Source organism: Talpa europaea (genome assembly GCF_964194135.1).
Source record: "Talpa europaea genome assembly, chromosome: 14".
Lineage (NCBI taxonomy): Eukaryota > Metazoa > Chordata > Mammalia > Eulipotyphla > Talpidae > Talpa > Talpa europaea.
Window position 1 is genome coordinate 28,449,656 of NC_140082.1, and position 25,634 is coordinate 28,475,289.

Below are 25,634 nucleotides of genomic sequence, written 5' to 3' on the forward strand. Positions count from 1 at the left end.
CTTGTCTCACTCCTCTCTAGATTGTTCTTGATCTTTCGGGCCTAATCTGCAACATGTACATCGGAGGGGCATGGTGAATACTTAAATACACAAATCAATGCTCTTGGTTCTGGTCTTGCTGACAGCTGTTGGGTTAAATCCTACCTTGGTTCTGGTATCCTCCATAACAAGACTAACTATTGTTAACAGAAAGCCTATGAGGTAGCCGGAGGGAGTTAAATGGGAAAACAGTTTAATTAAAAGTACCTGAGTTCTCTAAATAGCTGCTCGCTCTCTGGGGTTCAGTTAGAGCCAATCCTCCAAAGACGCGGAGACATGCCCTGTCCTCCCCCTTTTCACTGTGAAAGTAGAAATCAAATAGCAGCCAATTTCCCTTCTTACAATTATGAAACATTTTAACTATACAGAAAAAGACATAATCGTAGCTGTTTTGTTTCTGACATGAATCTCTTTCTCTTTTTTTTTTTAAGAGTGAAAAATGAAGTTCTCCAGACAAACTCTTAACTGTGTTCTGTTTCAGAAGTGAGGAGTAAGTGGAGTGATTGGAAGTCAGAGCAAGTTCTTCCATAGAAACAAACTTATTTGACACACAATATGGTTGAAATCTAGTCGATTAGAGGTGAAAAGTTTTAAAATGATAGAACTGCTGGCTGTCATTTTACCAGTAAGAAAACAGACCCAGAGGAGTGATGGGTCAGGATATAGGGGGCCTTTTACCTGAGGTCCTTTCTATTCTACTCCAGAATGCTCGTCACTTAGTAAGACAAAAGTATGTTAAATCCCCTTGGCCAGCATCCACCAGGAACTTGTTATTACCAGGAACTTGTTCGGGTCATTTAACTTGCTGCTGCAGAACAAACACAGTCCAGGGGCACCTTGGGAGTCTCGTGGTGGTTTGGCTGAGGTGACTTTGTGCTTGTGCAGGGTGATACGAAGGTGTGGCTATTGAAAGGGGCCGGACCTGGGTTGCATGTGATTTGGAAGCAGGCATAATCGGTGATTGTGTATCCAACACTGTTTACGTAGGAGGCAGAAGATTAAAATGGGGTTATGCTCGTCATTTACAGAGAATTGGCAAGCACGCATGTTCATAAGAAAAGAGGGTGACTGGTTTTATTTGTGGGCAGAGTATGGGCTCCTGTGTCGCCTTGTGAACATTCTTTGTGTTCTCATGGCAGTATTGGGGTCAGGCTGTCATTAGAGTGGATTTGAACTTTCCCAACAGTTACTTACATTCCATCCTGAACACCGATGCTTGAGGAAGAGAAGATTTTAATAGGAGAGGATGAAATGGTAACTGGAGAGAAAACACGTTAGTGCTTAACCGACCACTGTTTTTTGACACCCTTGTTGTGCCTTGCTAATATCTCAAGTGAAAATAAAAGACAATTGAGAAATTTTCTTCCACCTTGAGAGGATTATTTTTTAAAGATTTATTTATTTATGCATACAAGAGCTGGGTACAGGCCAGAGATGTGGAGGGTGAGAGGATCCACCAGAGACAGAGTGGGGAACAGAACAAGCAGACTGACTGAAAGACACTGTGGAGGGGAGCAGCGGGTGAGACAGGAGAGGTCTGCTGTGCCATGTGGGTAGCTCTGTGGCAGGCCGGGGATCGAACTCATGCTGCAGAGGCTGCGGATTGCTTCATAGTGTGGTGCTTAACCCCTTACGCCACCAGGGAAGCCCGATTTTTTTTTTTTTTAAATCATCACAATGACTTTGTATTCTTCTGGAATTTGGCAGATTGTAGAAGCAGATGTAGTGCTGTTATCAGATAATACCTATAATGTAAACATATTAATGTTGTCTTTAAAATTCCATAAATTTAGCTCTTGAAGACAAGGAATATTTGAGGGCTTTGAAAGCTAGTCCAGCTGTTAAGTTTTTTTGTCTATGTCGTGTTCTTCCTCTGAGGAGTGAGTAGGCCTAAGTCCGTTGTCTTCCCAGTCTATCCCTGGTGTAGTTTCCTGGAATGAATGACTGAGGTGTGTTTCCTCCTTAGAAAATAACAGACTATAAAAGTGTCAAGGGAAACCTTTCTTTTCAGGTATTTGAAGTTTGGAATAAAACCTGGTAATGTCTGTTTGCAAAGATACCTTAATCTTGAACTTTGTGCAAGATTATTGTGAATATAAAATAGTGAATATAAAATAGTGTAATATAAAATTTAAGTGGTGCATGCAAATTTTGAATGTAGACCAGGTGTATCTAAAGTGTGATTGTGGGATCACTGGCAGCTTTACTTTAGCTGGCAGTAGAAGGGCCTACCGTGTGTAGTTGGTGTGCTTGTGCTGGTACTGGTAGGCATTAAAGTTTCTGCTAATGTGAGCTGATATTTAATGTGCACTTAAATGTAAATATCTTTTTATAACCTTTAAAGGTGTCAACAGGTTTTCACCATGAGGTATGTCAGTGGTAGTGCCAGCCTGCCTCCCAATAGAAGTGCTAAAATACTAGGAAGAAGACAGAATAGTAGGTGGGATGCCTCTAATGGTCAATTCAGGAGAACGAGCTCAGAACACTTCCAAATATGTCAGTGAACCTGGAGGGGCACCAGAGCTGAATGGTTAAGAGCATGGATGGGCCTCCCCGGTGGCGCAGCGGTTGAGCGCTGGGTTGCGAAGCTGCCCGCAGCCTCTGCGGCGCCGGTTCGATCCCCGGCTGCTCCCCGGCCACCAGAGGAGGGTCCCACATGGCGCGCAGACCTCTCCTGCCGCCCGCTGCTCCCCTCAGCAGTGTCCTTCGGTCCTTCTGCCTGCTCTGCTCCCCGCTCTGGCTCTGGTGATTCTCTCACCCTCCCGCGCTTCTGACTGTACCCAGTGCATGTATAAACCAAACAAACAAATAATAAATAAATAAATAAATAAGACAAGACATGCCTCTAGAAAATTTAAAAAAAAAAAAAAAAAAAGAGCATGGAGATTGCTGTTTACCAGCTTTGTAACCTAGACAAGTTGCCTAGCCTCTCTGGGCCTCAGTTTTGTCATCTGTACAATGGGGTTTTAGTATCTGCCTTAAAGGTGGTCTGGCACATAGTGAACATTATAAACATGGAGATTGATGGACCCATCCACAGTGATTCTGATTCAGTAGCTCTGGGTGGAACATTTGTATTTACAAGGTCCCTGGTGATACTGATGTAGCTTGTTCTCGGACATACTTTGAATAGTTTTCTCACACACAGATACACAAAGAAAAGGACATGCTCTTTTGGAAACTGATATCTTAACTATTTGATGCCTTGTCAATATTTTCCCTTTTGTTATTTATTCTAATAATATGAATTTTAAGTTGCATTGTATTCCATTATTAGATATTTAAGTAGGTTTCCATTTTTTCATTTTCATAAATCAGAGGTGTTATACATACATTTCTGTCTACATCTCTCATTATCTCCTTGGAGTAAATTCTTATTAGTGGAATTACCAGGTTCAAGGTGTTTGCTCCATACTTCCAGCAAATTTTTTCAGAAAGAAAATAGCAGAAATTTGTCTTATAAGTAATCTCTGAGGGTAGACCCTGATTTTCTAAATGTAAGGGAATGAGGAAAAACTTATCAACTTTCTGAAACTCATATATTTGGGCTTTTGTGAGAGCAGGCAAGGTTACGTGTGGATTTGTGGAGAAGAAAAAGGTGTGCCCAGAGAAGCTGAGGATGAGTACTAGGGCTGAACTGTGGTCTGATTCCAGCGTAGTTTAGGATTGGGACTTAATTATGGCATTTTTGATATAGGTGATTTTATGCAATGAATAATAAGTAGAAGTAGTGCTTCATTTTTATTAATCATTTGTGATGTATGTGTTTGTTGATTAGGGTGTATAGGAGCCCCTGGGTTTGGAGATTTGGTTTAATCAAACTTTGCCTACCCTCTAGCCCCCAGCCCCCATTTCCATCTCTAAGCCTGACCGAGAAGTCGAGACTCTTTTGGGGGGGAACTTAAAGTAAGGTTGGTGTATCACTACCAGAAAACCTACTTAGTGTTGATTTCACAAGAAGCCAGTGGTTCTTGGAAACAAGGGTGAGTAGGAATGGGTTATGTATGGATTTTGAGGGGCACACTCTCCCTATGTCCCTCTGGCCCTAACTATGTAGCCAAAGCTCTTCAGCCTTTGGCTGTCAGCCCCCATGCAGGAGCTCAACGATAAGCGGAACTCACCTTTATTATCAGAATGTTACAAATAGTCAGGGATCTCAAGGGTCATCTGCTCCTGCCTTCTCTTTTTACAGATAAGGAAGTTAAATAATTTATTACTTTCAATTAAACTTCACCTCAAAAGTTTTTAAAACCAGATAATCAGCCTTGGAATAGAATTGGCTGGTTTTTCTTTCCTTGTGCTGGAGGAGCAGTGCAGAATCTGGAGGAGCAGAATCTAAGTGTTTGCATGGTAGAGAGCAAAGAAGACATGAGCGATCATGGTCTGTGGCTCAGCCCTGGTGCCGCCCATCCTCAGTCACAGGAACCCCACGTGTGCTTCACTTCTGGTCCACACAGTCCGGTAAGGTCCTGCAAAGGCTTCAAAGCATTCTGGGACCTGTGGTAGCTGTAGTTCTCTTCTTGGGCCAAACCTTTGTTTTCTAGAATTTATACATAGTCGTTTTCTTAGTGCAATTCAGAAAAGTAGTTTTCCTTTAATAAAGAAACACATGTGAAAATATTTACTTCCTTTAGAAAACTATGAGCAGAGACTGTGCCTTCTCCTGTGGATGATACTGTTAGGCCATAGAACACTTCTCCCAGTCAAACAAGGGGTCCCAGAACTTCAGGCCTCATCAAGCCGCTTTTTTTGTAGGAGAGAAACTCTGAACCTCTTAATGGTCATCTACCAACATTACCAAATGTTGTTAGATAAGTGTCATTTATCAGTCTGAGACAATTTTTAAGGCTAATGAGCTTAAGGCAATCTGTTATTAAACAAATTTGTTAATTGGACAGCATTTCAGTTGCTTGGAGGTTTTGTACAGATTAATGGGCTGCATATTAATGAAGTACTAATTACTTCATGGAGCTATTTATGCAAACCATTATACTAATATTTATTTCCTACCAGACAACAATCTGATCCATCTCCTATAGTGGGGCCAGGGGGAGCCTCAAAGCCTGTGGGTTCTCTAAAGGCAAGGCAGAAAGAATATAGGGCTGGGGTCCTATTTCTGGAGAACTGTTGACCCAAGAGATTGGGTAGAGAGGTGGACGCGGAACCAGGAGGGGGTTGTCCAAGCGCTGGCTTTCCTATGGGGGAGGATTTGGACAGTGCCTTGGAATTCCAAGGAGAGACTAAGATGACTGTACCGTAAGGATCCAGGAGCCCTAGGAATTTTGAATTTTGTGAATATAAAATAGTGTAATATAACTCAGGTAACTCCTAGACACAGACAATTTGCAAATAGGATCATACCGCATAGGCTCCATGTTGGTTGCACGGAATTTGTTTTGCATAATGTGTTTCTGTTAGGGATCTGGTTTTGTCTTTGACTGCCTCACAGATCACAGCCCTTGTGAACAGACCTTGAGGGCCAGAGCACAGCACCTTTTATCTGATTGACCCATGGCACAGTCAGCCCTGGAGATAGCAGTTGGTAAGGAGGATGTTTGCTGAGGACCTTCCAGGTTGAAATAGCTCTAGATTGTTTCTGGGGCCTAGCCATTTTTTTTTTTTGGGAATAAGCCCAAAGGGCTACTTTGGTTGAGAAACCTTTCTGTGCTATTTCAGGCAGAACCTAGTAGGTTGGGGCATCCAGACGCAAGAAGACTAGCAGGCTCAGTCGTCCTGTGGTGTGGACTGTTACCACCCCTAGAGGATGCCAAACATCAGGCTATCCTTTCTCTTTTTCTATGTGTGCTGAGGTGCACGTCTCCCGCCCATCACTCACTGCACACAGAATTTGGGCTGTACCGCAGTCCACCTGGACTTCTAAGATGTGCCTTGGAACTGGAGGGGAGGTAATGTGCAGAATTTCTTGTCTTATCTCAAGTTCTAGGATTTGTTTAGGTACTTGAGGGACACCATCACCAAGCTGCCTGTTGGGCCAAGAGGCTTAGCTGTTTCAGGACGCTTGGGGGATGGTTTTTCACCTCTTAAACCATTTTTTCCTTTCCCAATGCAGCAACTTAATACATTTAAATTTATTTCCTGTTAGTTTTCTTCTACGTAGAGCTTTTTTTTCCTCATACCCCCAATGATTTTGATCTCAAACTTTTCCAACATAGTTTGAATATCCAACTTCCCTGCCAAACCAGATTATTCAAGAACTTTTTCTTTTCTTAAAATTTTACTTTGGCTTTCATGCAATATAATTGGATAATATAGCAAACTCTTTTGAAAGCAAAGCTTTGGACGTTGGGGAGCTAGAAGGCAGAAGGAATTCAGTGGCAGGATTAAATTTGCTGGTTTCCATGGAAAACAACCCAAACTTTTGATTTGTTGACAGCGTCACTTTCTCCTCATTGTGCACCAGTAGGGCCCAGGTGCCTCCCTTTGGCATACAGGTTCTCTAAGGTTCTGCTCCAGTTGTTCATTCTGTGAATCTCCCTTGTGTGTGTTTGACTAGTTTTTATTAGACATGAATGTAAATACCAATACAGGAGGAACTTGATTTTAAACATGAAGGAGCAGTAAAACATTGTGTACGGTGCCAACAGACTGACATGCAAAAGAGTAAAGGATTACAACGCTTTATAGCACATTTTGGCTAGCTGTCCTCCACCCATTGCTTATCTGCCCAAACTTTACAACGTTGTGCAAAATGTCTATCTAAAAAGGTCTTGCCTACTTTCTGTTTTGACTTTTTTGTAGTTATCCCTCACTGGGCTGTTAGTTCAGATTTCATCACATGCATTGGATGCTTAAGTACATTGTGAGCATTAGTAAGATTCTCTTGATGTTTGAAGAGTTAAACTTTTTATCAGGCTAAACTAGGAAATGTTATGTTTTTGTGGTCCCCTCATCTCTGTGTTATTGCTCTGTGCACACAATAGTTACTTTTAACAGATTAGTGAGAAATCTGGGAGAAGTGGCCATTAAATTGTTCAGATAAAAAAGCTCAAGCACAGAGATTGGGAAATTAGCAGGGTTTACAAGGCATGGGTAGGTGCGGACTGAAGGCTCCTCGGTGCTTCGCCTTAGCTCTCAGGGATTTTCTTTTCTCTCCTCCACTCTTGCTCTGTCTCCCTGTCCCTCTCTGTTGCCTGTCAAAATCTAAATTGGAAAAATAAGCAGTGGCCAAAGAGTGGGCTTATCCATTAAACTTACTCTAAATTGGTATATTTATAGTGTATGCTCATCTGCTTTCACTTTGTCAGGACTTTAATGGAGAGCTAGATTCATGAATTTATTATTTTGGGAGGGACTATTTAACTGTCCTGTTTATTGAGTATCTGCCATATGGGCAGGAATGGGGTATGATGGATGGGTTCCATAAGTTTTTAATGCTTACAAAAACTGAAAATGTAGGAATGTGAGCTCTGATTTACAGTTGTGGAAATCAAGACCTGGGTTATGTAATTTGTGCAGAATCATGAAACTGGTAAGTGACATAACCAGAATTCTAATCCAGGATGGGTAATCTTCAAACTCAGTGCTCTTTCCCACTTGATTCTGTTTTACTTCTCATGTACTGAATGTGGTTTAAAGTGAATGAAATAATAAAATTCTAGTAGTGCAGCAGTAATCAGATGATCTCTAGATGGCAATTTTCATAGCTATTAAATATGTACTGTATTTATTGTGATATACATACAGAGGACATGAGCCAAAAAGTAAACCGATAGAATTTTCAGAGTGAACACACCCGTGGAACTTGAATCTGTATCAGGAAACAACATAACCAGCACTCAGAAACCCTCTTTATCCTTTGCCCCACTCACTGCCTACCCCTAAGGTAACCTTTATGCTGATATCAAACACCAGAAATTGGTTTTGCCTTGTTTTTCTGCATTGAGCGTTGGAATCACCCCATATGAACTTGTATGTCTGACTTCTTTTGTTCAACTATATATTTGTGAAATTTAGCCCACTGTTTTCTTGCTGTTGTTGTCCATTTGTTGTTGTTGCTGTTTTGCATTGTATCAGTGTAGCACTGTTTAGCCATCCATCTACTGATGATGGACATTTGGATTGCATCCAGTTATTTTTGCCTATTATGAATAAACTGCTGTGGGCATTCTTATAACATTCTTAAAACATTCTTATGTTTTAAATAAAATGTCTCTGTCCTGTCTGCTAGTTCTACTTGAATGTCATCTTTTGCAAAATGTTTTCTGCTTGGGATTATAAAGCTATGATGGTGGAAAACTTCTTCAATCTTTTGGGAGCTAGAGGAAAACATTCTCTTAAAGTGAACCCAGTTCTTCCTTTAGTTTCCCAGTCCAGAAGAGTGGAATGCTTAAGAGTGTCCCTTGAAATCAGATAGGCCCAAGTTCAAACCCTGGTCCTACCCTTCAGTAGTTGTGTAACCATGGGCAGCAGTAACAATGTTATTATTACTAATTTTTGTTACTAATGACAGCACTAACAGTGGGTAATGGTTACTGAAGGTATACTATTTCCAGGCACTGCATTTGGTATACATTTCTCATTTACTCTTCATAACAGCCCTATGAGATAATCTGCCATTCCTTCTTTTTTTTTAAACTGGTGAGGAAAGTATCCCAAAGTCAGACAGTAAATGAGAGTTTTGATCCACCAGCGTGATCTGGAGCCTGTGTTCTTAAAGTTTTCTCAGCTTTTTGGGGGAGACAATAGGGAATAAAACTCCTATCTCAGGGATGGAGAGAAGCCCCAATGTGCAGGGCAGAGACCAAGTGACTCCATGATGGGGTCTTCTCCTGGCCTGATGCTTTCATTGTACTTGCAGTAACTGTGCTGATGGTCAGGGTGAGACATCCCTGCTCTTGTCCTGGTCCTCACTATGAAAATGTACACCTAGTTATTTGTGGAGCCATCGCCACCTAGTGGTGGACCCCGCTTCACCCAGACCAGTTTATCTTGGAGATTGGCGTGTGTTCTGCCTTGCCTTTGTTGGTCTCTCCCTCCTCCTTTTCCATCTTCTAAATATAAAACATGTGCCTTTTAAAAAAAATACATTTTGGGGGGATGGAAAAAACTGATGAGAAAATGATTTTGGTGTTTTCCCAAGAGCTTCGCCATTTGGCATTTGTACTGCAGTATATTTGCAGCCAATTTAATGAGTTGGAAGTTCTAGCAGTCGTGGGACTGGAGAAAGTAGAAAAATAACATTTCTGTGATTATGAAGATTGCTCTGGTCGGATCTCATTTTGAATCTTAGTTTGTGGTCCCAAAGGTTCCCTGTTTCTTGTCTCCTGGGTACCAGGTAGTGTCGCTGGCTACTAGTTCACAGCTGAATTTTTAGGTTCACCAGGCAAGTCAGTGAAAACCTTTGTCATTTGGGAGAGATTCCTGTCTTAACCCACTCCCTCCTCTGACCTTTCTCCCACAGCCACCCTTCCCTGCAGGAAGCCTGGGTGAGCCAGAGGAGAGCCTTTTTTCCAGAAATAGTTGTAACTGTTAAAAAATTTAATTGTTTAGCTTTGATTGTTAATAGTATACTTGTAAGCTATACAAATCATTGTATCTCAGGTATTGTTTTCAAAAAGATTTAGTTATTAGTGCTTCTAGGTAGAATTGGATTTAAAATATTTAGGTAGACATGAAATTTAGTATAATCTCAAAATTCCGATTTTTAGACCTTATGGGACTGGGCTTTAAATTTTATCCTTAGGAATAAGCAGATGAACTATTGGATTCAAATAGTGTGATGGAGAAACTCAGATGCAATAAATGTTTATTAGTCTGGTTGTGAAATTTTCTGTGGAAATGTCTGTTCACCTCTGGAAAGCAATTAACACAAAATGCCTGGGATTAGCAGAGAGCTGGGCCCAGAATGAACCTTTGAAAAGGAAAATATGAAAAACAAGACTCCAAAATCCATTTATAAGGTTGGAATTTTCTTATTCTCTGGAACAGTGGATTTTGAGTAATGATTTCCATTTGCTGATTTATAGAAATTACAGACAAAATTCTCACCAGGTAGCGGTTTTCAGTGTTTATTGTGACTGAGTAAAATGTAGTTCTATTACTGTTTCGCTTACAATCATTTACTGATTCCCTCCCACCTCAGATAGCATAAAGACCCTCACCATCAGACCTGTCTTGCTATATCCCTAACTCTGACAGGACCTGTTGAGAACTCTGTGTAGCACCTTAAAGGTGTGATAGCTCTTGCACTTTTCAGAAGGTTCTTAATTATCTCAACATGAATGGTTCTTAGAACTGTTGAATGTTACCCAGTGAGAAGATCTGTGGGTCATTTAGTTGAACTCTTTTGTTTTCGAAGAAACCAGGACTTAGGGAGGTGGAGTTTTGTGTGAAATTTCCCAGACCTGTAAAAAAAATGTGCAGTGCTTTTGGTCACATAATTTGGCTACTAATAGTTCCACTTAATGCATTCTCATGGACATGCCAGGAATTATTCAGGGTACTTACATCCACATTTCCATCAGCGCTTACAACACTCATTTTAATGGGAGAACAGAGGGCCAGAGAAGTTAAGTTTTGTCCAAGAACTCAAGCTAGCTTTAAATCTCCTGTACTGAGTTTACTCTATTTTCCTTCTAAACTTGATACTTTAGAAAAATTACTTTAGCAATCAGTTACTTGCCTAGAAGAGTGAACATGACAAGAATGTCTTCATGTTTATGTCAGAAGAATGTTTCTTGTGTAATAGCCCCTCATAAAGTGCCTTTATATATATCCAGATGTTTTTGTCTTACCTTTTTGTCAAGTTTCTGGATTACTTCATGCCAGTGAGGCCTCTTAGCTTTGCTGCACTTTGTTTCTGTGGACGCCAAGTAGCTCAGGGGCTCCCTCTGCTGGTAGTAAGCCGCAGTCGGCTACTTCATCAAAAGGGTCTGAGGAATGTGCATGTCAACCAGATATGGTCTTTGCAGGGAAGAGATAGGAAGTATACACGTGGTGCTGTAATGCAAGGTATTCACTTGGACTGAATATAGGAGGCAGTAATATGTTTTAATTTGAAACTGACCCATGGTTTTTGTTAAGTGGTAGAAAGGGGGAACAAGGAAAATTCTGCAGTTGTTCAGAGGTCAGAGAGTTTAATTGCCACTCTGGGGAATTAGGGAAGCCTTCTTGGAAGATTTGACATTTATCTCATAGGAAGGGATAAGTGAGATTTGGCTTGCGACAGCTCAGGGTTGGGGTAGGAAGAGGATCAGCAGTGCTGCTGCAGGGAAGGGACTGTGGTGATAAGGAAACAATGGGATGGGTCTGTGGGATGGAAGAGTTCTCTAAGACAGAGTGCTGGCAGTGGGAAGGAAGTTGAACAGATCACTTGGATGTTTTTTGGCACGTATTGGCTGTGGCTCCAGGGTGGACAGTCCCTGAGAAGTAGCTGCAGTCCAGATACCAGATCCTTCATCAGCCATCAGCACAGCTCAGGAGCTCAGGAGAAACGCGAGGTTGCAGCAGACCTCCTGATCTCTGCTCACAGCCTCCCTACTGTGACAAGCCTAGTGTCCAGAGAAACCTAAGAGTCATGCTCGGATCCTCTGTCTTTCCACACCTGGTGTTCAGTCTTTCAGGAAATGCTAGAGGCTTTGCCTTCAAAATACATCCTAATCCATCTGTCCCTCCCCCCTGTGGTGCTGCCGTCCGGGTCGCAACCATCTTTCACCTGAGTTACTGGGACAGTGAGTCTTTCCTTGCCATCATAAACCTATTCTAAGGTGGCCATAAAGGAAAGACTTGTATTTTTTTATCTCCCAGTGTAGGGAAAAACCCAGTTTTCCCTACTCAGTGTTTCCGCCCTGTGTTCTCCTGTGACTTCATAGAGAACACTTCACTTCTGACACTTATGGTTCCTAAATGCGTAATTTTCCTCTCACCAGGCAATTCTCTGTATCCTACCAACTCAGTGCTGTCACTCTCTACGTGGAGATAAGGGCTCAGCCCCACAGACTGCACTGCCTCCCTATACACACACCCAAACACTTCAGAAGCCAGTTGAAAGTCCAGGTTGCTTCTGACAAACTTCCTACAGATTCAGAGACTCCACCAATCCCTCCTTAGCTTCAATTCATTTGAATTCTGCTGCCAGAATTCAGGGGAGCACTTGAGATTACCAGTTTATTAAAGGATATGATTAAGAGTGCAGATGAACAACCAGATAGAGATGTAGAGAGCAAGGTCTGGTAGGGGCCCAGACACAGGAGCTCCTGAGTTGAGGTGAGTCACCTTCCCCATAATGGGGTATGGAAACTCCTGGAACCCCACATTATTTGGTTTATGTTGAACTCTTATAAGCAAGTCAATTATTAACTCCATTTCCAGCCCCCTCTCCTCTCTGGAAGATGGAGGACTAAGCTAAAATTCCAAGTGTCTAATCATAACTTGGTCTTGCTGGTGACCAGATCCCCCCACCCCCTCAGGAGCCCACCCAGAGTCACCATATTAGAACAAAACATGGTCCTAGTTACAAGGATTTGGGGGAGCTCGGTGTCAGGAACTGGGGACAGAGACCTGTGTACATATGTATGTGTATGTATATACCGCCTCTCTATTTTCTCTGTTATCTCACAGTAGCTAAAGTGATCTTTTAAAATCTTGAATCAGATCTTGTCTCATCTTTTTCTAAAACCCTGATTGACTCCCCAGTATGCCCCAGAATTCTTACAATGGCCTTCAGGTTCCCCACTTCTCTGGCCCCTACACCTTTCTGTCTTCACTGCCAGTCACTCTCCTATAAACACGCTGCCTGTTTGCTGTTCCTTGTGAACACCCACTACACTCCTGCCTTAGGGCCTTTGTATAGGTTGCTCTCTCTAGCCTGCATTTTCTTCTCCCACATAGCCTCTAGACCCACCCTCCCCAACTTAATATTGACCTTAGGAGGTGATAATCTGTTTTGATTAGGTGTCATGGAGAGGTCCATGTTTAGGGCAGAGAAATATCCTTTTATGGTAGCATGTTGGCTTCTTGGCTACTGATTAACTAGAATGAAACTTCCCTTGGGTTTTAAAGACAGACTGAGCCGTTTGCATGGTGCTTGTACAGTTTTGACCAAGGGGCAGCTGTAGCACAAGTCAGGGTGGCTGTCATGGGTTCGCTGACTCAGCATGTGCAAGGTTTGTAATTCTCCATTTGGGGAAGGTTGCAGGCATTTTTATTTAAAAGATCAATGCAGGTAGGAGTTATATGTATGTATGTTATATTTAAGGAATGTTTGGTATAGTTATATATGTAGTCACTTGGTAATTTTGAGCCTTAGTCATGCAGTTATACCTAAAATACATAAACAAATTATTAATATATGGTTTTTCTATTTTATTGATGTGGTCATTGGATTTCTAATGCTCTTTACTTTTACATTAATTTCCAAAAGATTTTGCAATAAAATGTCAGGCATTATTCAGTAGACAACACATGGGTTTTGAGATCAAAGAACATTCATTTTGGTTTCACATTACACTACTGGCAATATTAACATAGATGGGTTATTTCATTTTTTGCCTTCATTTTATTATCTTTAAAGTGAAGATCTAGTTCTTTTGTTCATAGGGATGTTGCTGGGATTTGAGGTGCCCAGGTACCTGCAGCACTGGGCTTGCAGCACTGGTGGTTGTCAGCCAGTGTGGACACGTTAGCATGCATGCACTTGCTGGGCCTTTCGGTCTAGATCCCTGATGACTTTGGAGCCAACTCTTGCTTTTATTGACTACCACCAGACTTGCTTTTGGTTTTCTGTTTTTTTTAAATTTTAAGTGCAAATACGGCTTGACTCTTTTCCAGTGTTCACCCCTCAAGCCTTATGCCTGGGTCCTGTGCTCTTCCCTCAGTCCTGCCCCTATGTGTAAACACAAGTACATGTCCATTTAGATGTGTGCTCAGGGGATGGATGCATGGTCAGAGATAAAGATGGAGCCTGTCTTCTATCAAGGAGCTCATTCATGGAAAAGCTTTCCAACTTTTCTGTTTAGTACAGGTTTGATTTAGTTCTATATTTCTTTGGCTTTTGCCGCGTGCCAGGCACTTTACTAGACCTGGGAGTTAAAACTGGAAAAGAAGGGGTTCTAGCTCTTGCATAGAATAAATAGACAGAAAACAGAGGTTATCCTGTGATGCTTTTGTGACTGGACGTCAGCACTGCTGCAGGGCTCTGAGGGGACAGGACCCATGACCGACCTCTCCACTTCCTTGGAAAGGTGGGGCGAGGCAGCAGTACTAGGTGTGCTCTGATTGACTCTCTTTCCATCCCTACACGTCGCAGATTTCCGTTCCATCTATGGGCATAGACCAGATAGGAAATTAGTAATCATGTACTCTGGACTTTGTAGGCAAGGCTCAATGTCAACTACTCTGCTTTGCCAGGACCCTCATGTGATTTTTGGTTTGGAAAATAAAGTTATCATGTAGGGGCAGGAAAGCATAAAATGACATGTTCATTATCTCAAAACACTTGCCAGGTTTACTTTGGGGGTAGGGAAGCAGGGACATGGTCAGCACCCCAGATGTGCATAGGTGTCTGTCGTGATCAAATGCCTGCCAGATGGACCTCTGTGTGTGTGATGTCAGGAGGGGATTGCAGGTTAATGTGGGGTCGCCAAAAAGTCTGACCTCTGAGGAGGTGACTTTTGAAGAAAGACTTGAGAGGCTGTGAATAGGATGAAGCCTCCAGGCAGTGGGGGGAGCCCCACCTGCCTCTGTGCTCTGCACGCCTCTCGCTGATGCAGCCTTGTGGTCGCAGTACCCACCGAGTACCCACCAAGTACCTGTTACAGCTGAAGGAAGCCATGTCCTAGTGGGTTCATTTGGTTTCTGGCCATGGTGGGAAATGGCCTGTGTGAACTGAAACTCAAAACTGCATTTGGTTTGGGGATGCCTTTGCTTTCGTCACAGGCAGTGCAGAGCAACATGGCTATTCTTGCTCCTTCACTCCCCTAGTGACTTCCGTAGAGCATTAGAAGAGTTTTCCATGAAGCAGTGAAGTGGGCCAAGGAGGGTCCCCGCTTCTGTCCAGGCACAGCTCTCTCTGAGCCAAGTCTCATCTCTCTCTTTCAGGCAGCACAGCGGAGGCTGACCTTAAGGACACATACCTCATCTCAAGAAGGATCATGGCTGAGCCAGACTATATAGAAGATGATAATCCTGAACTAATTAGGCCCCAGAAACTAGTCAATCCTGTCAAAACATCCCGGAACCATCAAGATCTTCACAGAGAACTTATGATGAATCAAAAAAGGTAAGATGCTTTCTTGCGCAGGTTTTCTTGGGGAGTTTAAAGGTACTGATAGATTTCGTTTTAATTATGTTTACAAGGACTGCAAAGACTTTTTCATGTCTTGATCATATTCCAGTCTTCCTGATTCCTTCTGGCATCCCTGAGCCAGGACACCCCTCCATAAGAAAAGATCTGCAGGTGTAGCTACCCCCAAGTTGTTCAAAACTTATAGCTCCATGTCCCTTCTCAGATGGACATATATTATAGGATTTTGATGGAAGGGGCTCGATTAAGGATAAAAGATTTAAAGCAGAAGAGGAATACCTTCTTTCCTAGATTTATAAAAATTCTTTATTTCCTTTTTATGTTGGGGAATGTGGAATCAGACATAAATCTTGCCCATGTTAGCATTTGTGAGTGGCAAAGAAAACACTAGAATTACATCAGACTTAACAGATAAGAACCTTCTCTTCTGTGTGTCTTATTTTTAAGTGGCATTTTAAATCATTATTGCGCTGTTTATTACTGATTATTTTTGGAGGGAAGCAAAACCTTTGCCTTCTATCTTTCGTTAGCACCATTTGTGCCATAAACAATTTTGGATGTTGTACTGGTCAGGACCAGTTGACCGAGAAAGCTGAGGGTACAAAGTTACTCTGTTTATTAGGTCATGTGGTGACTTTATTTATTTAAGATCTTTCAAACTGTGTTTGGAACTATTTTCTGATGGTCAGAATGGAATTCTCAATCTGAATTGTGGAACTACAGATCCTTCACCCACACATTCTTTGCTGAACCCATTAAACTGAAAGATAGGTAGACCAAGCTAAGCATTAGAGTTAATCTCTGGAGGGAAGGCCTAACTAAATATTTAAACATATATATATATACATATATATGTATGTATGTATGTGTGTGTGTGTGTGTGTGTGTATATATATATATATATATATATATATATATATATAATGGAGGAAATGTTTTTATGGTAGTTCTCCTCCTGAGTATACTCCCGCCACAACTCATAATCCCACCCCAGGAATCTTTGTAAATACATCTCTGGTTCCATATCATAGGGGTGACTACTCCCTTTAATCCCCAGCACACATGAATGTATTAATAAGGATTAATCCTTATTAATTTGAATGCAAATTTGAGCCTTTTTAAATATAAGTACTTGGCTTCAACCTGTTTTTGTAACATAAGGAGGGGGGGAAACTATGGATTTGTCATATCATGCCCAACAGGAGACTATATTTATTCCTGAATAGGCCATAGAATTTGGAGGTGCTCCTGCTTGGGCAACCCTGTCTACATGCAGTGGAGAGATTGAAAGTTTGATACACCCAAGGAGAGTAGCAGTTGCCACTACAAATGGTTTTCCATTTTGTCTCCACTCTAAATGGTTTCCTGATTATCTCTTGAACCTCAGTCCTTTTATCTGCAGAATGGGAGTAGGGGGTTTAATTAATCATTAAGCATTCCAGCTCCTTTAAAAAAAATAAGTCTATTAAAAGGTTCCAAGTCAGAGAAGGGGCAAGGCAAAACCCAAATTGGCAGGCTAAGTGTTCTCTGAATTACAGGTTAATCAGTTAGTTATTCCACAGAAAGTTATTTAGTGGTCTCTGTGAAACATATAGATTGGTGCAATTGACTCTGCTTGCAGATTTCCTAGAATAGAAATATTCTGTGAAAATGGACCCCGCCACCCCCCCCCCGTCAATCTGCCTTTCTATGGCCCCTGCTTTATTTTTTAATTTTATTTTATTTATTTATTTTTAAAATACATTTTATTTTTATATTCCCCATACAATTGCAACCCCCTTATTTTGACCCCAATCCCTCCCCTCCCCGCCCCCACCCCCCATAGAGTGTCTCTGGTTCATAGTTGTTTGTTGATTTTGATTTTCACTTTCAGTCCCTGCTTTCTTTACCTCTTTAAGAAGTTGCCTCTTTAGGAAGACCCAGCCCAGCTCACTTGGGAGATGCTCATATTCTGACATGAGCCAACAGGAAGGACGAGGGGCTTCGGGGTCAGAGAGAAAGGGCTGAATGAGTCCTGGCTTGCCATTTCACTTATGCAACTTTATGGTCTTGGACAGGATTGTGAGACCTGTTTCTTCATCTATAAAGTGGAAGATAAAAATAACTTTCTCATAAAAATTAAATAATGACATGTATAAATATCAGTTACCCAGTGATCTTTCCACTAACCCAATGTGTGTTGGGATCATCTCATTTTGACACATGAGTGAGAGAAACTCAGCAGTAAAATGTTATACTTATGTACCTGAATCTTTTTCCAATGCTCTTTCTTGAGAGTGAGAGGGAGAGAGATGAAATCAACACAAAACAAACTGTTGGGGAGCTTTGTGCTTTCTCCTTATATAGCACAAATTTGGCTCAAAGACCTAGGAGTTCAGGAGTTTTTTGAGTTACTTTTAGAGGTCGTAAGATAAAAGCAAAGTCACTCCCCAGGAGAATAAATACTTGCTGGTATTTGAGCTCTGAAACCTGCAGTCTTTCAAAAACCTGCACTCTTTCTGCTATATCATTTTCTTTGAATCCAGCTAAGTTTCAGGTTAAAAATCTTTAAATTTTGCCCCAGTCACAGTTGGCCACTAGAACTAATTATTAAGACCCTCTGGAAAATTCTCAGGTTCTATGGGTCTCCCCAATGGCATGAAAAGGCAGATTTCAAATGGCATTTTTTTGTAATGGAAAGAGATCTGAAAAAATTAATATTTCCAATATAATGAGAACAGACTTTTATGAAAAGTCTGTTTTCTTTAAGTAGAATACTTTTGGTACAAGTATAGAGCACTCAGCTAAACACATCCCTAAAATTGTTCGTTGGCTTGTACATTTCAATAAGTGGTTTCTAGTTTTCTATGTTTTTAGTTGATTTTCTTTTTGCATGCTTTGCTAGACAAATAGTTCGACAATGGACATTTGTTGCTGTACAACATGGAAAAAAATACAGGAAGTTAAGATAAATGTATTTGCATTTGAATTCATGAAGGCAGAAATGATTGAACCAGAAAGAAACGTGGAAAGCACACCAAACCAGATCTAAGATTAAAAAAAAAAAAAAAAAAAAAGCACTGAAGTCTAATGCAGCCTTCCTCCTTCAACCCTGAGGCAAAAATGTTTGATCAGGACGTGTTTGGCCAATTGGGCTGGCAAGCATGTCCCATTAGAGTTTGAGGGAGCCCTTGCCTCTGGCTTCCTGCTTTCCCAGGTGAGCAGGCAATTTGGCTTTTGAGGGTTTAAGTGTACCTGGAGTTGAGGTGAGGTGGAGTAAAGGTGGACCCTTCTGGTCTGTCCTGAATATCCTCCGTGGTATATGTAAAATGTGAAACCTACCTTTAAAGTTGTCTGCACATTTCATCACTGGTGGTGGAAATGTAAATTCTTTCAGCCTTTTTGGAAGGGAGTTTGTCAGTGCACATGAAAATATAAAATGTGCCGATGCTGAGCCTGCCACTCCTCTTCTATACTTCAGGCTGACAGAAATGCTCCTAAGAGAGTACAGGTGTAAATGTACAAGGACGTACATTGCCTCCATGATTTATATAGGGAGCATTTGGACATCACCTGTGTCTAGCGGTGGAGTGGCGCTCTGGTGTGAAGTCTTGTGCAGATGTTGGGAAGAATGAGGTAGAACTGTTTGTGAAGGCACTGGATGTCTGGAAGAGCGCAGACCATGCTGTTAACTCTCTCTGACTGCAGGGGTGGGAAGGAGTCCATGGGGCCAGGGCCTCTACCTTGTACTATTTTCAGGGCCACCTGAAATACACAGAATACAACTTACGTGGTGCTCCCATGATTCGTTTCTCAGAGGGCTTAGATGCACTTTCACTTTTTATTTTACAAATATACATGCACTACCCCACTTATTTTTTTTGCAATGATCACTTATTAATTTCATGATTTAAATTATTGGCTTGGCCCATTATAGTAGTTACAGCAAGCAGACCCAGGTATAACAGTTGATCTTTTTTTTTTTTTTTAAAGATTTATATATTTATACAAGCACTGGGTACAGTCAGAAGCGCGGGAGGGTGAGAGAATTCACCAGAGCCAGAGCGCGGAGCAGAACAGGCAGAAGGACCGAAGTACACTGCTGAGGGGAGCAGTGGGCGCGGCAGGAGAGGTCTGCTCACCATGTGGGACCCTCGCCAGCGGCTGGGGATCGAACCGGCACTGCAGAGGCTGCAGCAGCTTCGCAGCCCAGCACTCAACCACTGCACCACCAGGGGAGGCCCAACAGTTGATCTTGATTGGCATAAAGCCCCCAGGACTGGAGCATCCCTCAGTCAGGAAGGATTAGAAGTACTTGTTAATTACTTGTGTCAGAATTGACCAAAGAGAGAGCTAACTGTTGTCACACAGATATTAGGAGAAGCTCATTCCTGTCTGGCAACCCTAGTCTGTGCAGTTTAATCTAGTTTTAGACTCAGAATCAAATGGGCAGTGCTTGACTTTCCATTCCACACATGAAGCTAAATGATTTGCTCTGATAAAATATGAACTAAATTTGTATGATTTCTTGACTACTGTAATTGCAGAACATTTGTCATAGAATCACCATTTTCCTGAGTTTTCTGTTGCTAAATATTTTATCTTATTACTACCATTATGTAAAATCTTTGAACAGAAATTGAATGTTCTATATGAGGTAAGCCCATTCATATGTTGCAATAGAATGTCAGCTTAATGTATCATACATCAGAGTTTGTTCAGTAACTTCTGCATAATCCAGGAGACTTTAATAACAGTGGAAATTAATTTTGCCAGTGAAATATAGGGAAAGAAAAATGTTTGAAATTTAAATTATGCAGATAGCTAAATTCTTAATACTAAAATATAAATCCCTAATTCCGCCTGTAGTGTCATACTGAATCTTTTTAATAGTCAAGGAATTTTTAATGGTTCTTTACTAAGATTATTTACAAGTTTTCCTGTGGTAAATGGCACCTCTTATTGTAAGCAAAGCTGCTTCTATTGTGCCAATTAAAAATTGAATTTCTAGACTAGTCTGTATATAGTTCTGTCCCTTTCAAGTGAACTTAAAAACTGAAACAAAACATAATTAAATCGCTAGGTAACCTGCTTGCTTTGTTTCACTTGGAAATTTGACTTAATTTACTATTTCCTTTCTTCCTGAAAGTTCCGCTAATGAAAATTGGGAAAGTAGAGACCTAAGTTGTTTTGACAATGGGTCCTTCATCTTCACGGATGGAATATACTTATTTTTTCCTCTGTAAACAACAACCTTGAAAGATTATTTATTGTGATTTAAACTATGTAGAGAGGAGAGATGCCAGTATTTAAAAAATTATAGCTGGATAAATAAGTGTGAAATTGAGGATTAGTTTTTAGATGTGATAGTATGAACTTGGCAGATATTGAAACCAGTGTGTTGAGATTCATATGTTGCATACCAGAGCACACAATTTGGAAATGATTTGATTTGGGCAGTTACTCAAATGATTCCTTGTTGATCGGGAGCCCTGACCTCCAGAGGGGCAGTCATCAGCAAGGGCAGAGAGTGCGGGGAAGGTGCACGGGCCCACCTCATGCCTGGCTTGGCTCAGCAATGCCTGTTCCCATTCCTTACAACCCAGAAAGCTTAAGTTATCAGTTACTCAGGTGTGTGTGCACGCACACATGTGAGAATGTGAAGATTAACTATCACTCACACCCTGTGCTGTCTGAAATTGGTATTTCAGGTACTACCTGCTCTTGTTTCATTTTCACCTTACATCTCGTTGCAAATTTTAAAATCAAGGTGAGATTACTTAATGACTAATGTAGGCTGGCTGAAGCAACCAAAGAAGGAAGAGAATGAGCAGGAAGGTAGGCTACCAGGCAGGTCCCTTGGAAAGCTTGGTGTGTCTAAAGGGAGTGGCAGAGGAAATGGAGACAAGAGTCCCAGTTAACAGCTAAGCTTGAAGAGATCCCGTGTGAGGAGAAGCTAATGAATATCTATCCCTTGCTGCAGACGTTGTAGGTGGAGAGTGGCGAGGAGATGGTCTTTTGGTTTTGTTTCCTCCCACTTGAAGAGGGCATCCTAATTTATCTCTCAGGAATATAGAACTTCCCTTACCCCTGACTTCGTGCATCGTCAATAGTAATTGCACCTCTGAAAAGGTTTAGCTGTAGCAGCACTGGATTGAGAGTTGGGGATCAGGGTTCCCCATGGTCGTGCATCTGGAAATGATGAAAGCTTGGATGTGCCTCTGGATATACAAAAACTGTTTGAAATCTAAAAACTTAAAGATGAGTCTAGGGGCATTTTGCTGTTTAAATTTCTGTACTAACCTTCTCCTGTGCAACAGTTAGTACACACATGAGATCAGGTACTCGATCTTGGAAAACTTTCTCTAGAATTCCAGGTGGAAGCATCTCCTGTTCTGGGCATCTTCATCTCCATCCTGGGTGCTCACGACACTCATGGTGTTCCCAGCCTTCCCCACCCCATCCTGCCCTTACTTACCTTTTTTATATAGCCTGGCACACAGTAGGTGCTCACTATATTTTTATTGAATGAATGGATCTTGCTGACTCTTGGAAATAGCTTTTGCTTTTTCTCTTAATGTTCATGAATTTCTGAGACCGCCAGTGTGGACCAGTAGACACCTTTTCTGTGGCTGAAGCTTTAATCTTTCACAAGAAATATGTCCATTAGATTAATTTATTTTTGTTAATGCTCTTTTGCAGGGGTCTGGCCCCTCAGAATAAGCCAGAACTGCAGAAGGTGATGGAAAAGAGAAAACGAGATCAAGTAATAAAGCAGAAGGAAGAAGAAGCACAAAAGAAGAAATCTGACTTGGAAATAGAACTATTAAAACGGCAGCAGAAGTTGGAGCAGGTAGGGGTGATTGGCATGAAAGTTGTCTTTTTTTTTAAGTTGAGATATATGAGACACATAAAACACTGCAAGTTTAAGATGTGCAGCATGTTGATTTGATACATTCATATTGCAGTGAGATTACCAGTATAGCATTAGCAAACACCACTATTTCATCACATAATTATCATGTCTTCTATTGTTGGGAACTATTAAAATCTAGGCTCTTAGTAAATTTAGTATTTATCATACAGTTTTGTTGTCTGTAATCACTGACCTGTATATTAAGTCTCCAGGTCTTATTTATTTACTAATTGTGGCTTAAAGAGTGACTCGCCTTTCCCCTGCCCCCCAGCCCCTCAGCCCCCCAGCCCATAGTAGCCACTGTTCTACTATCTACTTTTGTGAGTTTGATGATTTTTGACTCCACGAAAAGGAGATATCTTAGAGTATTTGTCTTCTTTCTCATTTATCTCAAAAGTTGTCTTTTTTGTCCTGTGAAATGAGGATGTTGGAGCAAGTAGAATTTTCCAGAGCGAGATGTAAATATTTGTACCATTAAAGGAAAATATGAGACAAAGTGTTAGCACACAGGCTACAATACATTCAAGGTAGATGGAAGAGTTATATTTTGGACCTCGAAAAGATTCAGGAGGCAAACCCAACTGGGAATATCACCGAATTGTAGTGTTGGAAACTCAAGGGGTTGAGTAATCTTCACCTTCACTAAGACTCCAGGACAACTTAGTGTTGATCTCAGGGTCTTGTTTTTTAGTCTTGATCTTTAGGTTCTGGTTGTCATCTCTTAGTATTGCTTATAGTAGCCACCAACAGACTGCTGCACCTGGGCAGAATCACCCCAGAACATAAACACACATACCTGCATTCACGCATATTTAATGTAGAGACCAGGAGAGAATCTTTTTACACTGGGAAATGAAATCATTAAGAACTTTGGAAAGAGGAGTGTTATGAAAAGCATCTCCACATAGAAATAATTTTCCTGTTTCTGAATTTCATTTAGGTTGAACTCGAGAAGCAGAAGTTACAAGAAGAGCAAGAAAACGCTCCGGAGTTTGTGAAGGTTAAGGGCAATCTCAGGAGAACAGGTCAAGAAGTGGCCCAAGCTCAGGAGTCGTAGGGCACAGAAGCTGTGTGGATCTCCTCAGTGCTGCTTCTCAGGGATCGCCCCCGAGAGCAGCCCAGCCAGCAGACTACTTTAACAAGGATTTGGTTTTGGTTTTCCCACAATCTGGTGGACAAATCACCTGTTAAGGTGAAGTTCCTATTCGCCAAATGAAGGACATTGACCAGCACTTATGATAATGGACCTGTGTTTGGAAACTGAGAGGAAAAAAAACACCACAACAGCAACAAAAGAAGAGGACACTGGAAAAAATTTTTGAAAGTTGCACTGCTTGGTTTTTCTTACAGTCCAAGTGTAGTGGGGGCACAGAGCATTTTTTTCCCTTTAAAATCTAAAGAAAACGTGTTTCATTTTTGCTGTTGTTATCTATTAGATCATTAGATTGCATAGAAATACATTTGATCTGTTACATCCAATATTTGTAAATTCAATTTTGAGATCCCCAAATTTCCTTGTTTCGTTTATACTTTTACCCATGGTAGAATTAACGCCACATGATGTTACTGTTGAGCACAGCTCTTACCTTTGTTGGCATTAAGATTCAGAAATAGAGTGAGGAGGTTTTAAGATAGGTAAACAAAAGTATGTAAACACCCATCTTGATTTTATTTTAATTCCTTTTGGTTCTCTGATATTAGTATGCTCCTTGATAACATTCCAGTTCAGAAAAGATAAATCAGATAAATCCATATATTGTTTTGATATCCATTAGGGCTTTTGTTCTGTTTTTTAAATTTCTTTTTAGCTGAGCTTATCCTTTTATATAAAAGAATCTCTTGAATCTGCAGAGACTACAAACTAATCCATGTAACCCAACTTTAATGTCAAAAGTAGAGGGTCCAAATCTTTTGATTTCTTCTAAGAGTGGTGTAGGGAAAGCTCCCGCTGGCTGCTGAGCCAGGAGGAGTTCTTCGGGTATCTTAATGTGAAACAAATGTAGGTTGGTCTCCAGGAGGCCTACTTAGGAAGATTTATAGCATTTGTACTTTTTGAATATTAGTGGTATCCCAGCTTTGAAATTTCTGATTAATGATCATATATTGCTTTGCCTTTTTTTTTTTTTTTTCCTGTGAAGAAAGACTTTCACCACTATCTTAGTGAGGATGATGCTGTTGATAATGGTGACAGTGATGACTACTATTCTGCATCTCAGGAAAAGCTGAGGTGAAGGGAGGGAGAGGCTGCTCAAAGTCTAGTGTGATTTATGCTAACAGTGAGATTCTTACACAGAATCCATATTATCCTGCTGAAACGTGCAGGGGTACATTCTACTTGGGGTGATCTTGAAGAATGAGTATGGATTTCAATATGTTCTCCATGGAGATGGTTTAGCCAGTAATTTGTACATTGAAGACTTCTACTTCCTTAAAAGGTTCCTAGAAAGCTGGATATCCTGAGCTTTTAAATCCTTAATAAGCATAATAGAAATTAGCTTTCTATGGGAATACTTTAGTTTTCATAGTTGATGATTAGGCTCATATTCAATCCTAATGTGAAGAATATGTAAGTAGTATATGCAATGATGATATACTGCTAGTTAGAAAACATGTTGATTACACCTGAAATGGGTTATTTCTCTCATCAGCAAGTATTATTTGAATAAAATATGAGATGCTTATGATAAAATATTGCTCTATAATAGTTTGCTTTTGAAGGATGGAATGACAACTGTTTCTTCCATCAGCTTCCCTTTCAGAGAAGAAAAGTATGGTAAATGATCATTTTAAAAGTACATTTCTGATTGCACATTGACTAGAGCTCTTTCTTTGTTTATGTGGACTGATGATGTGATTTGAAAAATGAAGATTCAGGCAGGACTGACTCATCCTTTTATCTCACTGGATGTTGGATCTTTAGATCCTGTGTCCTTGAAGCAATTCTCTCACTTGATAAAATTCTCAATTCCTTCAGAAGGACCAATTCTGTTGCTGGAATTTTCATTCAACGATAGGAAGAAAATGACGAAAGCATCTCCCTTCCAACTCACAGATCTGCAAAATTATTTGAAGTTAGTCATACAAAGTCTCACCAAAAGAAAACTTGTAAATAGCATACAATAATCTACAACTAAACAGTGGAATGTATAGGTAGAAAAGCTCTTTGAAGGCAGATCAGCTTGGCTCACAGACTGAGTTTAAAAAGGCATCCATCTCCCCCACACACACTTTAATACCATACAGTCCAAACCCCTGGGACTCATGAACATACGAGCAGTTTGTGCTTTGAGCCGCTTTTTGACAAAATGGCTCCATTTTTCCACTCTATGGCTTTCTTATAATAGTTCTCTGTTTTATAGTCTCCTAGTAGTAGTGTTGCTTTCTAAGCTATAACAGTTGACTTTATTCTTCTACTCTGAAAAATCTTGACTTGTTGGA

General features: G+C 40.9%; 1 protein-coding gene across 1 annotated transcript; it reads left to right on the plus strand.

The window, feature by feature from the left end:
• Window positions 1-15,113: 15,113 nt before the first annotated feature.
• FAM107B (family with sequence similarity 107 member B) lies at window positions 15,114-23,253 on the plus strand (the record flags this gene model as incomplete). Its single annotated transcript, XM_084254371.1, has 3 exons — window positions 15,114-15,277; window positions 21,983-22,133; window positions 23,137-23,253. Exons 1-3 carry the CDS (start codon window positions 15,150-15,152, stop codon window positions 23,251-23,253), a joined length of 396 nt encoding a protein of 131 aa, XP_084110497.1. The 5' UTR covers window positions 15,114-15,149.
• Between the last annotated feature and the right edge of the window lie 2,381 nt (window positions 23,254-25,634).